This window comes from Natator depressus, chromosome 10, assembly GCF_965152275.1.
Source record: "Natator depressus isolate rNatDep1 chromosome 10, rNatDep2.hap1, whole genome shotgun sequence".
In the NCBI taxonomy this organism is placed as follows: Eukaryota; Metazoa; Chordata; order Testudines; family Cheloniidae; genus Natator; species Natator depressus.
The window spans coordinates 8,063,573-8,077,581 of NC_134243.1; the positions used below are offsets into that span (position 1 = coordinate 8,063,573).

The window sequence follows — 14,009 nt, forward strand, 5'->3', positions numbered from 1 at the left end:
AGCCTAGAAATTTGGCCTGCCTTGCTGTATTCTGTTTGCTGGTAGGGAAAGCCCACAGATGTGACACTCAGTTATGTTACATTAAAGTCATGCTTAACACCAAAAACATGCAAGAATATCCACCCAGGGCAGGTTAGTAAAGTGACCCCCTCCCTCACCAGAGCTGGAAGACATTCCAGGTATCTAAAAGAGAAAGAGTGAGCGCTAGCGCTTTACCACCTGTTAGAATTCAAAGGGTTCAAGATATTTCAGTTGTGACTAAGCTTAACAGCAAGAAACGTCAGAGGGGTTACAAGAGCTCAAAAAGGGCTTCAGTGCAAGGTGCATGCGTCAGTACCAGTTCTTGTTCAGCAGCGTTGTTATTATTAAGAAATGTGCAGAGTGTTTGCTGCCAGAACCAACAGTGTTAATGCCCATGAAAGGGATCTGTAAAAGGATAAGGACTGGGGGTGGGCAAGACCTCAAAAAAATACAGAAACTCTGTTCAGGTAAGTACCCTAAAGTTTATCCAGACTTTCTGGGTCTGCAGAGTAGCGCTGGAACTCTCAAAGATTCATAAATTCCAAGGCCAGAAGGTTTGCAATCTTCTTGTCTGACCTCCCGTACATCACAGGCCAGAGAACGTCTCTAATATAATTCCAGAGCATAACTTTAAGAAAAACAGCCAATCGTGATTTAAAAATTGCCAGTGATGGAGCACCTACCATGACCCTTGGTAAATTGTTCCGATGGTTAACAGGGAACAGGATCCCTCTCTCAGATACTAATGGTTTTTTGCTGGACTAGAAATACTCAATTCTCACATGGAATTTTGGCTCTGGAATTTGTCTACCAGAATTAGGAAATGCAAAGGCAGCCATCAAAGGTGGGGAGGGGGAAGACAGACATTCTCAGACTCTCAACAAGATTCAATTTAGTTTTAGATGAAAAAGTGGGTTGGTTGGTATTGTATGAGAGCTGATTTGCACCCACCTACTACGGACTTTGATTCTTGCTCTTATTCCTAACTTCAAAGGCACTAAGGCCAACTCAGAATGTCAAGCATGGTGGAGCAGGTTTTGGTAGCCAATTTTGTGCTGGTCTACTTTTTGCTGGGCTCCGGTTTAAGGGTGGCAAGATGCCTTCGCCCTAGGGAAGCCGCAGTTGGTCTGTTGTTGTGGAAATGTGGGATCCTGCCCAGGGCCTGTAGCCAACATGAGTTGCTGCCATAACAGAAGATCAAACACAGTCTAAGAACATGAAGCTACAGCTGCAGATCATGAAGTGGCAAGTCCAATGAACATTTGGGAATTTGCTAATAAACACAGGAATTGTCTAGCTTTCTTCTCCCCTCCCCCTGGATCAGCCCATCCAAGAACTTCATCCCTCTCCACCCTCACAAGCCCTTTTTCTTGCCAGCTAGTTTTCCAATTTAAGGGGGCTAGGTAGAGCTCCCAAGTCTGGCAGAGAGCTGGCAGCAGCAGGTTAAGAGAAGCTCTTCCCTCTTGGAAGCTTAGGGTGCTTCCTCTGCAGCATAGCTGGCTACTTTGCTAGGCCCATTTTGTTTCCTCTTGGAAGAATCTCCACTCTCATTTCAGAACCTAGGGAATTCCTCCCTCCCCAGAAATCCCAGACTGTGACTCCATCCTCCCGGACAAACACTGCTTGGATTGTAAGCTCCTGGGGCAGGGACTGTATCTTCCTATATGTTCATACAGCATGGACCCTGGATCCTGACTGGGGCCTCTGGGCCGTCCCACCACACAAATACTAACAGATCAATCTTCCTCCTCCAGCGGGGTGACTGACTGAGCACACATGGTGCTTCTTGCCTCCCTTGGGCTAAGCATGCTACCTCCCCAGTGCTTCTAGCCCAGGAAGTGGGCATAGCCTTGGATGCCAAACCCAGCCCCTCCACCCCTTCTGCCCCTAGCACAGCCACTAGCCACCTTGTTCCACAGCAGGTTTGACCACGTAAAAGTCAGCAGCTGAAATGCTACCTAGACCAGAGAACAAGAAGAAATTCTTGCTGAGCCAGCCTGCTGCAGCTCCATAAGCTTTGCCCCTCCTTTTGGGGCACGGCAGGAGTCTTCTTTGCTGTATCTAAGAGCCTATAAAAGAGTGGAGAGGAAGAGAGTAGCTGCTCCTCTCTCCTTTCCTAACCACTCCAAAGCACAATTCCAGGCCTTTCAGAGCCACCAGCCTTTAATACAGCCAAAAGCCACCACAGAAGTCCATAAGAAAGGCCATGTGGCCAGAGCAGAATTCACAGCCCTGAATGCACAGGACAGGAGATGGGGGTGTGTGCACGCATCGACACTGATATCAAAGTGAACTTTGTCAAGGTTGTTTCCACTATGCCTCTGGGGCTCATTTTCCTTTAGTGAAACCTTGCTGGCCATCATATCTTCTATCTCTACACAGATATGGATGCCCTAGGGGGACGAGTTCCTCTCCACCAGAACCCAGACCATTGGAACAGTAAAGGAATTATTAAAGAAATGCTCTTTATGAAGCCGGGAAAGGATGATGGCAGCATTTAAGAGGGGCCAAAGTCTCTTGGGGCACAATAGGGTTTGCACATTTCTGCTCCACGCTGGATGCACTCATGAGCACCCTGGACTGAAGCCCAACAGGTTTGCAGTTGCAGCGAAAGATGGAGATTTCTCCCTCTCTCACTCTCCTACCTGCAACACGTAGCCTTCCCTGGCACTCTGCTCCCGGCCCAGTGCCACCTTCAGTTGGCCCTGCAGGACCCGGTTCTGCTCGAGGAGGTCTGATGCCTCCTTCTGGCTCTGCTCCAACTGTTGGAAATGGACAAAGACAGAACCCAAAAGGGTGGTTGAAGAAGCACGGAAGAAAGTGATTCAAAAGCATTTAGCATGGAGCGATCTCCTCTCTTCCTGCTGAGATTTGGGCTTTATTTAATTTGACAACACTCCCCTCTCTCAGACCAAACACAGAAAACCCCAACATTGTGAATTTGTTTAATTTTTGAAGTTCGCTGAAATGAGGGACTAACAGCACTGGCAGGAGCCAGGCATAACCCACGCAAGCTCTCCTTCCCCCAACCACAGCTCTGCTAATGCACCTTCATTCTGACCTGCAGCAACCAACCCATGTTATGCCAGACTTGGGCCTCTTCCAAGTAAGCTGAGCTTCCTACCCCTCCTTTCCTAGCTTATTTATGGCATCAACTTTCTTTCTGGTTTCCAACATGAGATTGCTCATTGTGCGTGACAGACAAGCAGAACCAGCTTTGCACACTTACAAGGTGTGCAGGTCGGCAGAGCTGTTGTGCGCACGTGCACACACAAAATCACACTCACAATTATAGGTTCAGAAGTTGAAGCCTGATTTCAGACAGCATTAATATACTTGAACTGGGTTCAGATCCTGCTCAGATCACAGTGGAAGGCTTGTTAATAAACAACCACTACAGCCTCTGGTCTGGCTTGACTCGAAAAAGATGCCAAAGGACCCCCATTGCAATAATTGTCCTTCCAGGAGATGTAGAAGCAGGGAAGAGCCAATCGGAAGAAAATGGGAATGCCAGGCCATGGGCCTGGTCCCTGTATTTCCCCAAAGGGGCCCTATAGCGTCCACTTATCCCCTTTGCTCTTAATGCAGCAATAAATTCAGCCTGTGACTGAACGGTCCAGCTGCTACCCACTTTGGTGTAACGTGAAGGCCCATCACCATACAGGCTGAGGCAGCTCAAGCAGCCCCTTGGAGCCAAAGCCCTGACTTGCTCCCTACTCCTCTCATTTTACCTCCTTCTCCAGCAGTGAGGTTAGCTGCTGCTTGTGGATCCCGTCGTCTCGGTCATCCGGTTGGGCCAGGTGCAGGGGCATGATGGGGATTTGCTTCTCCTCACGTAGTGGGGTCGTCTCCACCTGGTGCCATCGCTGCTCGATCTCCACATGAACATTCTGTGGCTTCGCCTCCCCTGCGATGGGCAGGCCTGGGATCCTGTCCACCTCCATCCTCAACATGTCATCTGGGCCTGCCCCATCAACAGCATCGATCATCTCAAAGCGCTTGCGCCTCTCCTCTCTCCGCCGAGCCCGCTCCCGTTCCAGCTCCCCGGGGTCTGCGTCCGGAGCACTGGGTTCCCTGGGGAAGGCCGTGGAGCTGCTCTTCGAGGACTCTGCAGCGAGGGCCCTCTCCTGCGCCAAGGCTTGCTGAATGGGGCGGAACTCGGCCCAGTCAAAGGTTTTGGAGCGCCCCTCTCTCCTGCGCTCCCGGGCACGGCTCCGTTTCTGCTCAGGATCCACCTCAGCTTGGTCCGAGTCCTGCTTCTCACTTGGCTTTGGACAGGTCTCAAAGGAAGAGCTGGTTTTGCTTTTCTCTTCTGGCAAGGAGCTGTTAGGACAGAGGAGGAAAGAAAACATCCCTCAGCCCACTACAGAGATGCAGCCCATGATTGCACTTATGCCGAAGGAGCCACTGCCACAGGGAGATGACTGAAGCCCATTGAAATGCCATGTGTGTTCCTGGGCATCCCTCTCCCACCATCATTGAAGCTCCTCATGGTATCTGGACTTTGGCCAGGAGCTACTGCTCTCCTTTTCCCTTGAACTCTGTGTATGAATTTAGTGCTGATGGAAGGTGCCAACTGGCAGCCTGAGGACGCAAAGCCCTTTAGTTTCTCAACAGAGTGGGGCAGCATAGGGTAACAGTGCAAACTTCCCCACACTGTCCCCTCGCCATTGTGCCACAGCGTTGGCTTGGGAGGCCCACTCCCCCGTCAAACACACCCTGCTAGCAACAAGAGTTCTCTCTATGCTGCTCACTCGGGACTTGGCCTCTGCTGAGGCTGCCAACAAAGTGGCCAATGGCAGTACTGGGATGTGGGCACTTGTCCACTAGGAACAGGACTGAGGCCAAACAGCAGCCCTCAAGTGCTAACTTTATAATCATTAACCCCACGGGCAGACTTTGAACAGTACACCCCTTCGGAGCCATCCAGTCCTCACCCCATCCCCCCGTGAAGCCCTCTTTCTAACCATCATGATCCTTCCACCCAATTCATTTAATGAGCCACAGGCATGTGTTCATTGCAATATTGCAACTGGTCACCATCACAGTGATTCTGGGATGTAGCTTCAGAAAGGCATGGAGAAGGAGGTGGAGATTCAGTAGTGACAGAAGAGGAAGCACAGAGAAGCACATGACCATCTGGGAGGGGTTTGGTAACACCTTTAAGGTTTTTCCGAGCTTGGCAAAGGCTCACCCAGGAACTTCTCCATGCCACTTTCTGGACTGAAAACACTGGCCCCTGGAATTGTGATCAACACTGTAGTCCTGGACTCTGAGACCATGTGCTCTTATGCTTCCCCCACTGGGCCAGCAGCAGCACAAGAGCTGTGCATGCTACTGCAAAGGTCACTGATGATGCCGAATGCTCAAACAAGAAAGTAAATCAAAGGAAGCAATGGCCCTCTAGTGCCGAGTTAGAGGGGAGTGGGATGGGGGAGATGTATACTTGTCAAGCAGGAAAGGGTAAAGTTAGTAGGGAAAGGAAACGTATGTCCAAGCTTCTACGGACAACCTATAATAAAGTCCCGGATTATTCAATAGAAATGCATACATGCCAGCCTTGTGCATGCAGATTAGAATTAAAACAAATAAAATGGCAATAAGCCAACTCCATGGAATGTGATTCCCACAGGATAATTCTGGCCCGGAGGGTCCGGGAAGCATCTCTCAAAACCCTGCTGGTAACAGAGCCTCCAATAGTGCCATTTCCCAGTAATTGCACCCGTGCCGTTGAATTCACCTTCAGCTTGACCAGCCCCTCCTTCCTCTGCCCGGATCTTGCCCCTTAAAGGGACAGCACCCCCACATTTGTCCTTAGCTTAGCTAAGTACATTTGTGTTCAGCAAGCTTTGACGTGTCAAGCTACTTAGCTTCCTACGAAGATGCAGTGAAGAGAGCCATAAAGCCCTCGTATGGGGCATTCACTGCAGCCAACTAAAATTAAAGCGGTATCCTAACACTGGAGCTACATGCATGAAGACTGCCACCGTTTAGAGTGGGTATAACAGCAGAGGATTTCCTTGGAGCATTTACAACAAAAAGGTTCCTCCCTACCTGTGCCCCACCAAAACCCGTATGTGCACATTTCCAAAGAATGCAATGCAAGGGACCGACTCTGCCTGGTTCCTATGCTAGTATCTTCCGATGCACTTTCACCCACAATGAAACTACAGGCTCAGGTGGGCTTAGTTTTAAGAAACTCTTGAAGTTTCAGGTTTGTCTTTGAAAACCAGCCTGGAGAGACACTCTTCAGCACTGTCCACTGCAGCTAACAAAAGAAACTTCCATACTGCACCATGATGAAACTGCACTATTCGAGTTCAGAGGTACTTTCGACCCTCATGCCTGAGGCTAGATGTCTCCAAAGCAAACGTACGGCCAGCAAGTCAATCTGGTTAACTGGTTAAAACAGCATTTTACACAAGTTAATAGTAAAGAGACATTGTCTTAAAACAGACCGGGGGTTGAGAGCAAAGAGAATCCATGGACTCCCAGCCATTGTCGGAAGACTGAAACGATACAGCTCTGACCCCAGGCTTCTCAAAATGAGTCAAGAATGCCCTGTTGTCATATCTGTTACCAACTTACTTCCCCTCTGCACACTTCAGAGGGGCACAGATTACATGTCACGTCATATGAATAGCATTTAGAAACGAACTGAGGAGGATGCAGTGACACTGACCTAGAAGATAAAAAGGAAGTCTTGGACGTGCCCAACAGCCCACACATTGCCATTAATACTACTTGACTATTTCCCACCTCCAACCCATTTTTCTCCTTCTGCTCAAATGAGTTACCTCAGCCCTCATTTGCACTGGAAAGGCAATCACTGGCCAGGAGGGTGGGGTGGAGGGTGCTTTTTAATAGCTGTGGGGAATGTCTGGTTATTGCTCCTTTTAGGTCAGGAACAGGGTGTGAAAGAGTTCAAAGATAGTATGAAATTGGCAGGCAATTGCAGCTAGAGCTGGCTTGGAGACTGAGCCCAAGTAGGAGGTGGATGGATTTAGCAGGTAAAGAAGGACCCACTTGCTGTGCTGAGCACATTCATTGTTGTTACTTTATTTTTCCGGTGGTGATTATTCTGACCCAACTAAAGTGTTTGCAGTTAGACTGTGAGCTCTTTGGTGCAGGGGCCATCTTTTTGTTCTGGTTTTATACAGGTCCCAGCACAATGGGGTCCTGGCCCATGACTGAGGCTCATAGGTGCTACCACAATGCAAATATTAATTATACTGTAGTTTAAAACACATATATTTGACCTAATGAATTTCAGGAGACATAACACAGGGCAAACAAACAGATGTTAAAAGGGAATTAAAGTGAATTTGGGGGGATCAATCCAGCCCCTAGTGGAGAGATGCTGACATCAGCAAAACCACCATCCCAGATGGTCACCTTGGGGGCACATTCAGCAGATTTACCATATGCTGAACTGACCATGAAGACTAAACTGCTCCGACCCCTTGACACCCGAAGTGGGATATAGATCATCACTACTAGCACTGCAGGGTAAAGCACTTGCAAGCCCTTAGCCCTGCAAACCTCCTGTGCTCTGGGTCTCAGCCTCACAGAACTCCCGCCTCCCAGCCATTTGAGAACGTTAACAACACGCACCAAGATGGGCTGGGGCACCCAGTGCATGGGCGCATACACGAGGACGTTAAGTGCACTCCTGGGATCCGGAGATCATATTTACAGGGCAATGGTTCTCTCTACATTTGGTGGTTCCAGCTTAGTTGCGGAGGCACATGCTCAAATAGTTCCAGTCCACATCACTGACCAAATTCACTCATTGCACAAAAATTCTGAAATAAGCTAAATTAAAACTACTGCAATTGACCTAGATTTATTTTTGCTAACTTGATGAAACAGGAATTTACACAAATCCTTAGAGGTTTAACTGTCCCCTCTAATTTACTAGGTCTTGTCCATCTTCGTAACTACGCACATCGGAAGATACCATTGTGTGGAAATCAAGTATCAAGACCAGGTTGCTTCTTCCCTTCTCTCTCATTTTAATTTTAAAAAGAAATGAAAACTTCAGGACTTTCTATCTGGAGTGCAGAAAACGGGGAGCATGCAGTGACTCACAAGAGATACAAACCACAGAATGTTAATACAGGAGAGAACACAGTTTTCCAACCTGGGCTTCAGCACCGATAGTTTCAAAGAGAAGTTTTTCCTGGGAATGCATGGAAATCAAACATATGTAGGAGTGAGGAAAGAGTAGGATTCCCAGAGAGCCATGAGAGATCCACCAGCCAACCCTGTCAGGGGGTATTTGAGTGGGAGAGGGGAAAGAGATCATGGAACATCTCTGGATAGACAGCACTGGGTGGAGAGAACTCTTCCATTGATGCTGGTGGAATCAGGCACAAATTCACTTGCTGCCAGTTGAGTACGCATAAGAGAAAAGGGGTTAATTGTGTGGGTGCATCTTCCTGGCTGGCTGTTGTGTAGTGAATGAACCCAGGGATCAGGATGTGTGTGGCTTGATGCAGTGCCGAACTACGATAATTTTTAGTTGAGAGAAAGTAAAGCCCACTTTACCCACAGCTGCAAGGTCTGACAGCAGGTACTATATGAAATTTGTGGGTGCCTTCCTCTTGTACCGAAAGCTTTCCAATTGGACGAAGGCCATCCTGTATCTTACATGAAGGGGAAGAAGTTGCTGCAGCTATCTAGAAGGTCAGAGAAGAAATGCTTCTCACTGAGCACTAAAATTGGGTTCAAGCAAATTCAGCTTTTAATTTAAAAACTGGCATTTGCTGAGGTGACAGGCTGATCTTGCTGAAAAGAGGAAATGGGAAACCCAATATAACCAACCCCAAACCAGGGGTTGCACACACATCTAAGAGTGACCATGAATACAGGTGCGTGCCTCTAGGTGAGGCAGGTGGGTGTGCAAACGATCTTTAGCAGATGCAAGCTGGAGGAACGCTCCCTTCTGCAGATGGTTGCACATCGGTGTGCAAAACAGGAGGAACTTCGGCTCTATGCATCTTGTGCCATTGCATAAACAGCAGGAGAGCAAAGGGTGTCCAGCCTAAGCCCAGAGAATGGGAATAGCCAGAACATTGAGTGGGAGGGACCAGAAAGAGTCAGAAAGGGGGTGGGTATTTCTCGACAGCAAGTGAGAGGATAGAGGGGAATGGGTAAAATGGGAGAGATGGGCATTGTTCTTTTCCTCGTTCTTTACCTGGTCACATCTGGAGCAGCTGTGGGGCGAACGTGCTTCATGATTGTCTGGATCCAGTTTCGTCGAATCCCAGAGGTCATGGCAGACAGGGTGAATTCCCCTTCTTTAGTCTAGGCAAAGAGGAGGAGCAGGTCAACATGGCTGATTCTATTGGGCAGCACTTTCCTTCCCTTCAAGGGGTTGCCAGGACTCACTCCCCAGCCTCACTCTTCATCCCTCAGTGCAGAGACTAGAAATCTAGGTCATAGTGCGGTACCGTGTAGACAAGCCCTGAGTTTGCCAAATGTGTATCACTCAAGTCCTTAAGAACATTTTCATTGGGTATTTGGGAGAGAACCGTTAAATCCACTCCTTTCTCCCACTCACATTTCTTACCAGCAACTATTGATCAAAACATGAACCAATGACTAGCCAATCACATGCTTCAAGGCACAAGCTGGTCACCATGTGAGGGGAGTCAGGAAGACATTTCCCTTCCCATCGGATAGTATCCACAGTGATGTGTTATAAGAGTGGTTTCATCTGCCTCTGATCCATCCAGCATTGGTGACTGCTGGAGATGGACCACGGAGTCTGTTGGGATAAGGAAACATCTGCCTCCTTCTCTCCAACTGCTCCCCATAGCAGTGTTCCCATTCCCCGAAGCATTCTTACATGGATCTGGAAGCCATAGTTCCGCTGAACTGGATATTCGGTGACATCATAGCATGTAGACAAATCAATTTCTCCATCCAAATCAGCTGCCTGGGGAACGAGAGAGAGGAAAACTGTAGGGATTGTTGCACACTAAAAGTGTGCGCACCAGTGTTCAAAAGCAACATCTAACAAGAAGCCACTTAGGAAGCTTCACCACAAGGTCAGCAGTCTCATCCTCCACATCAAGGGCTTACGGCAAGACACACAGTAGAGCCCATATAGACATATTAACATGGATGCTCCACCCCATCAAAGGGCCTGCAGAGTTGGGATAAAGAGTGATCAAACTCCTGTTCAGGAAGAGACGTGGCTTTGATCTGGGGTTGCACCAAGCTCTGCCTCTCACTGAATCCCTGAGGATTGGGAGCTTGAGAATGAGCACTGCTGGGGATGCTCTTGTTGCTGGAAGCATCCAATTAACTTCAGTGCACCCCCAGGCTTTCTGCTCTTCTACCTCACTTGCGAGGCACAAACACAAATCCAAACAGGAACCTGAACTCCCACCCAGGACACAGCTGTGTTCATATGGAGAATTGTAGGAGCAATGCTGGGAGTCGGGCCCACTGAAGTCATTTAGGACTTACCAGAGTCTGCAATGAATAGGGTTTAAACTCTGAGGAAAGAGACGACACCTACCTCCTCTGCCACGGAATCCCTGTAGTATCTCAGGCTCTGATCCGTCAGCACAAACCAGTGTTTCTTCCACTAGGAAACAAACAAGGCAGGCCCTTTAACAAGCTGTTCCTTTCCCACGCCTGGGGCGGCTGCGCTATCACCTCACAGCTCACTAAGGTAAAGGTAGAACTGTTGTATAAACAGCTGGGCAGACTGCAATTACCTGCTCTGTGCTCTGGTGGGGCACTCAACCTCTCACAGCTGAAAGCCAGTAGAAAAATCAATGAGAGGGAGAGGGCTGCTGAGGTGAGTCAAGAACATGGCTTCCACCTATAGGATCCTCTCCTGTCTGAGTGGCGATGTTTGTAGAGCCAACAACAGTTTGAGCTGCAAAGGCTCCACCATCACTCAATGATAACACGTGGCCATGACCAGAAAAGTCATCACAAATATGTTGCATTCCTTGGACCTTCAGAGTCCTTCCCTTGCAGTTTACTGACAAGACACCATGTTTAATGGCTGCATTCTTAGGCTCAGAAGGACGTGTTCTTCATGATTTATGAATTTGGACAGATAACATTCCTGTTTATTTCTGGAGCATATAGGAATTGGGTGGTTTTCCCTTAACTAGGTTGTATGTGACCCCTCTAGTGGCACTCCCTGTCTGTTTCAAAGGCCACCACAATCCTTGAGAGCAGCAATGTAGCTAGACCTTGCATTTTGCATGTAGTTAGTATCACAGTTATTTGGATCCCTCCCCACTGTGTTTGCAAGGGTCCTTCATATTACCTCTATTGTGTTAAGAGCAAAAAACTCAATAATTTCCAAATATTTGCCCCTTGTTTTTGTCCATTTAAAGTAATGTACTGCTATTATTATTTATATTACTGTACCGCTTAGGAGCCCTAGTCATGAACCATGGGCCCCACTGCATTAGCTACTTCACAAAGCTTGAACAAATGGACAGCTCCAAAGAGCTTACACTTTACATAAGAACATGAGAACGGCCACACTGGGTCAGACCAATGGTCCATCTAGCCCAGCATCCTGTCTTCTGACAGTGGCCAATGCCAGGTGCCCCAGAGGGAATGAACAGAACAGGGTAATTTATCAAGTGGTCCATCCCCTTTCATCTAGTCCCAGCTTCTAAGAGTAACATAAAAATGGCCATACTGGGTCAGACCAATGATCCATGAGACAAGAGACAACAGATGGATACAGAAAGGCATTTCTTTCAGAACTCACATCCTAGCATTTCATTCGAAGTGTTGTAGCTAAAAATCAGGGTTTAATAACCATATTAATTTCCTTGACTTGCTGCCAGAGAGATTCCAGTTCCCCCATCTAAGAGAACCAGATCAAACAGTTCTATGCTTTCCCTTGTAAGTGTTGCCTTTCAGTTACATGCACTTGTATTTCCAGCCCTGTTTGCATGGAAAGAGACATTTTCTGATGAGAACTGAACCCTGCCGAACCTGGATCTCATAGCTCAATTTGTAGGTTCCCCCCCCCGGCAAAAAGAGCTGACTAAATTATGATTCCAGTCTGTAGTGCTGGGGATTAATAGAAAGGGCAGAGCTTGGATCTTCACGCAGCAGACTGAGATGCAATGGTGGCAGGCAGGAGAGCATCGCTAAACTGAATGCACTGGATGTGCAGAAAAGCAAGGAACAAACCTGACGTCATTTTTACAGTCCGTCGTTCTCCTGATGGCAGGGGCACTTTGAGGAGAGGATGGACTCCCCACCAGTTCCCCAAGATTCAGAATCTGTACCCTAGCCCCATGCTTACACAGTCCACATCACTCCCCCAGCCTCCCTGGCTGGGGAGGGGGTGGGGATTCTTTATAAATAGTAACATGAGCTCAGTCACAACCCAGTATCATCTGCCAGCCTTTAAGGCTGTGGGAGCTGAGCACTTAACCACAACCCCTGAGGGAAGGAAGGAGAGGAAGGTGGGAAGCTGGTGCTTCCATTAGTGCCTTAATGGAGACATTCTGATTTAATCTAATTGCTCTCTCTCTCATTGTTCCCATGATTCTGAGGGCGCATGTTCTGCACCTAATTAGTGATTCTGAAGAGGTGGCTGTGACCACAAGGCAGATGAAGCCAAGAGAACCAATGGTGCAGCCCCCGCTGACCTCAACTCCCTAGAAACCTGTTAAATGACATTCAGATGCAGGGGCCTGAATCCTCTGCAATGCAGAATGCCAGCCATTCCTGCCCCAGGTAGGCCCTGCTTGTGGGGTGATGGGTGGGGAGATAGGTAGAGCTCACCTAGCAATGGCTGCCTGGCCTGTGCCAGGCTATAGATTTGACCGAGTTCTCCCTGCACACTGCTCTGCCAAGATGCCTCCCCCCAGGTGTAAAACAGGGCAAATACAGATCCACCTTGCAGGAGCGGTACAAGTTTGTTACTGTGGGAAGGTGGAAAGTGCTATATAAATGCTGAGCACTGCACACGAATCATCTTAGGAGCCCGAAACGTGTCTCTCTCTCTCTCACACACACGCTTTCCCCTCCCCCCATACCTTTTCCCTTATTAACCTGTTCAGATCAGGAGTTCAGGCCCTCATAGTTCTACAGCAAGGTAGGAAGCTGAAAATGCACCAGCTCTGACGGGGGGAAATCTTGAGTCCTGTCCCAGGGGCTGGACAGGGTGGAAAGCCTTTTGAGTTCATCTTTAACGAAGAATCTATCCTGCTCACAAATGAGCAGCCACACAGCTGCACCCCTTGGCCATTTATTTGGATTCTGGGTATAGCCACAGCGCCATGTGCACAAACGCAGACAGACAACTGCACCGTGCCAGGCCACAGGGAAAAGGGACAGTCCCCTCCCCAAGGAGACCATGTTACAGGTGGGCTAATGCCTGGTTACATACAAATGCTGACTGACCACAGCATCCAAGATGGTGGCTGAGAAAGACCATGTCCCACTAGACTTACCTGTCCATCCTCGTATTGCTTCGTCAGCCACCCCTTCTTGAAGTTCAGCAGGTCAGGCTGCAAAGAGAGGAAAGAAAGGGAGACATTTAGATCTTTTTGAGGATTCAGATGAAGTGCTGGCTTCCAACTCTACCATGGAGAAATCCCTCAGCAATGATTTATACAATATAATTAAGGCTATGATTGTGTCATGGACATTTTTAGTAAAAGTCATGGACAGGTCACGGGTAATAAACAAAAATTCACAAAAGCCGTGACCTGTCCCTGACTTTTACTAAAAATGTCTACGACAAAATGGGGAGGGAGGAGTGTCCAGCACCCTGCCCTGCTGTGGCTGGGAACTGTGGCCCCTGCCCACTGGCTGGGAGCTGCTGCAGCTGGGGAGATGCGGGGGGATTCTTCCCCAGGCCGGGGAACTGCAAGGGTTCCCCTGCTATCTGCTCTGGGGGTCCCTTTAACCCACGGGGACTAGGGAGCTCCGGGGGATGCCCCCGCCCGCGGACGCTGGAGAGATATGGGGGATTCTCCCCG

The 14,009-nt window shown here is 48.6% G+C and overlaps 1 protein-coding gene across 8 annotated transcripts in view; it reads right to left on the bottom strand.

The window, feature by feature from the left end:
- The window catches only part of MPRIP (myosin phosphatase Rho interacting protein), a 172,492-nt gene that overhangs the window by 29,272 nt on the left and 129,211 nt on the right, over window positions 1-14,009 (bottom strand). For 4 of the 8 annotated variants that reach the window (XM_074965111.1, XM_074965114.1, XM_074965113.1 and 1 more), the window contains 7 exons: window positions 13,479-13,535; window positions 10,553-10,621; window positions 9,875-9,964; window positions 9,221-9,330; window positions 8,165-8,203; window positions 3,753-4,344; window positions 2,667-2,783 (listed from right to left, as the gene is read on the bottom strand). In XM_074965111.1, coding sequence (XP_074821212.1) covers window positions 2,667-2,783; window positions 3,753-4,344; window positions 8,165-8,203; window positions 9,221-9,330; window positions 9,875-9,964; window positions 10,553-10,621; window positions 13,479-13,535 — 1,074 coding nt within the window. The remainder of the gene's footprint in view (window positions 1-2,666; window positions 2,784-3,752; window positions 4,345-8,164; window positions 8,204-9,220; window positions 9,331-9,874; window positions 9,965-10,552; window positions 10,622-13,478; window positions 13,536-14,009) is intronic. The other 4 variants (XM_074965110.1, XM_074965112.1, XM_074965116.1 and 1 more) reach the window with 1 other exon arrangement.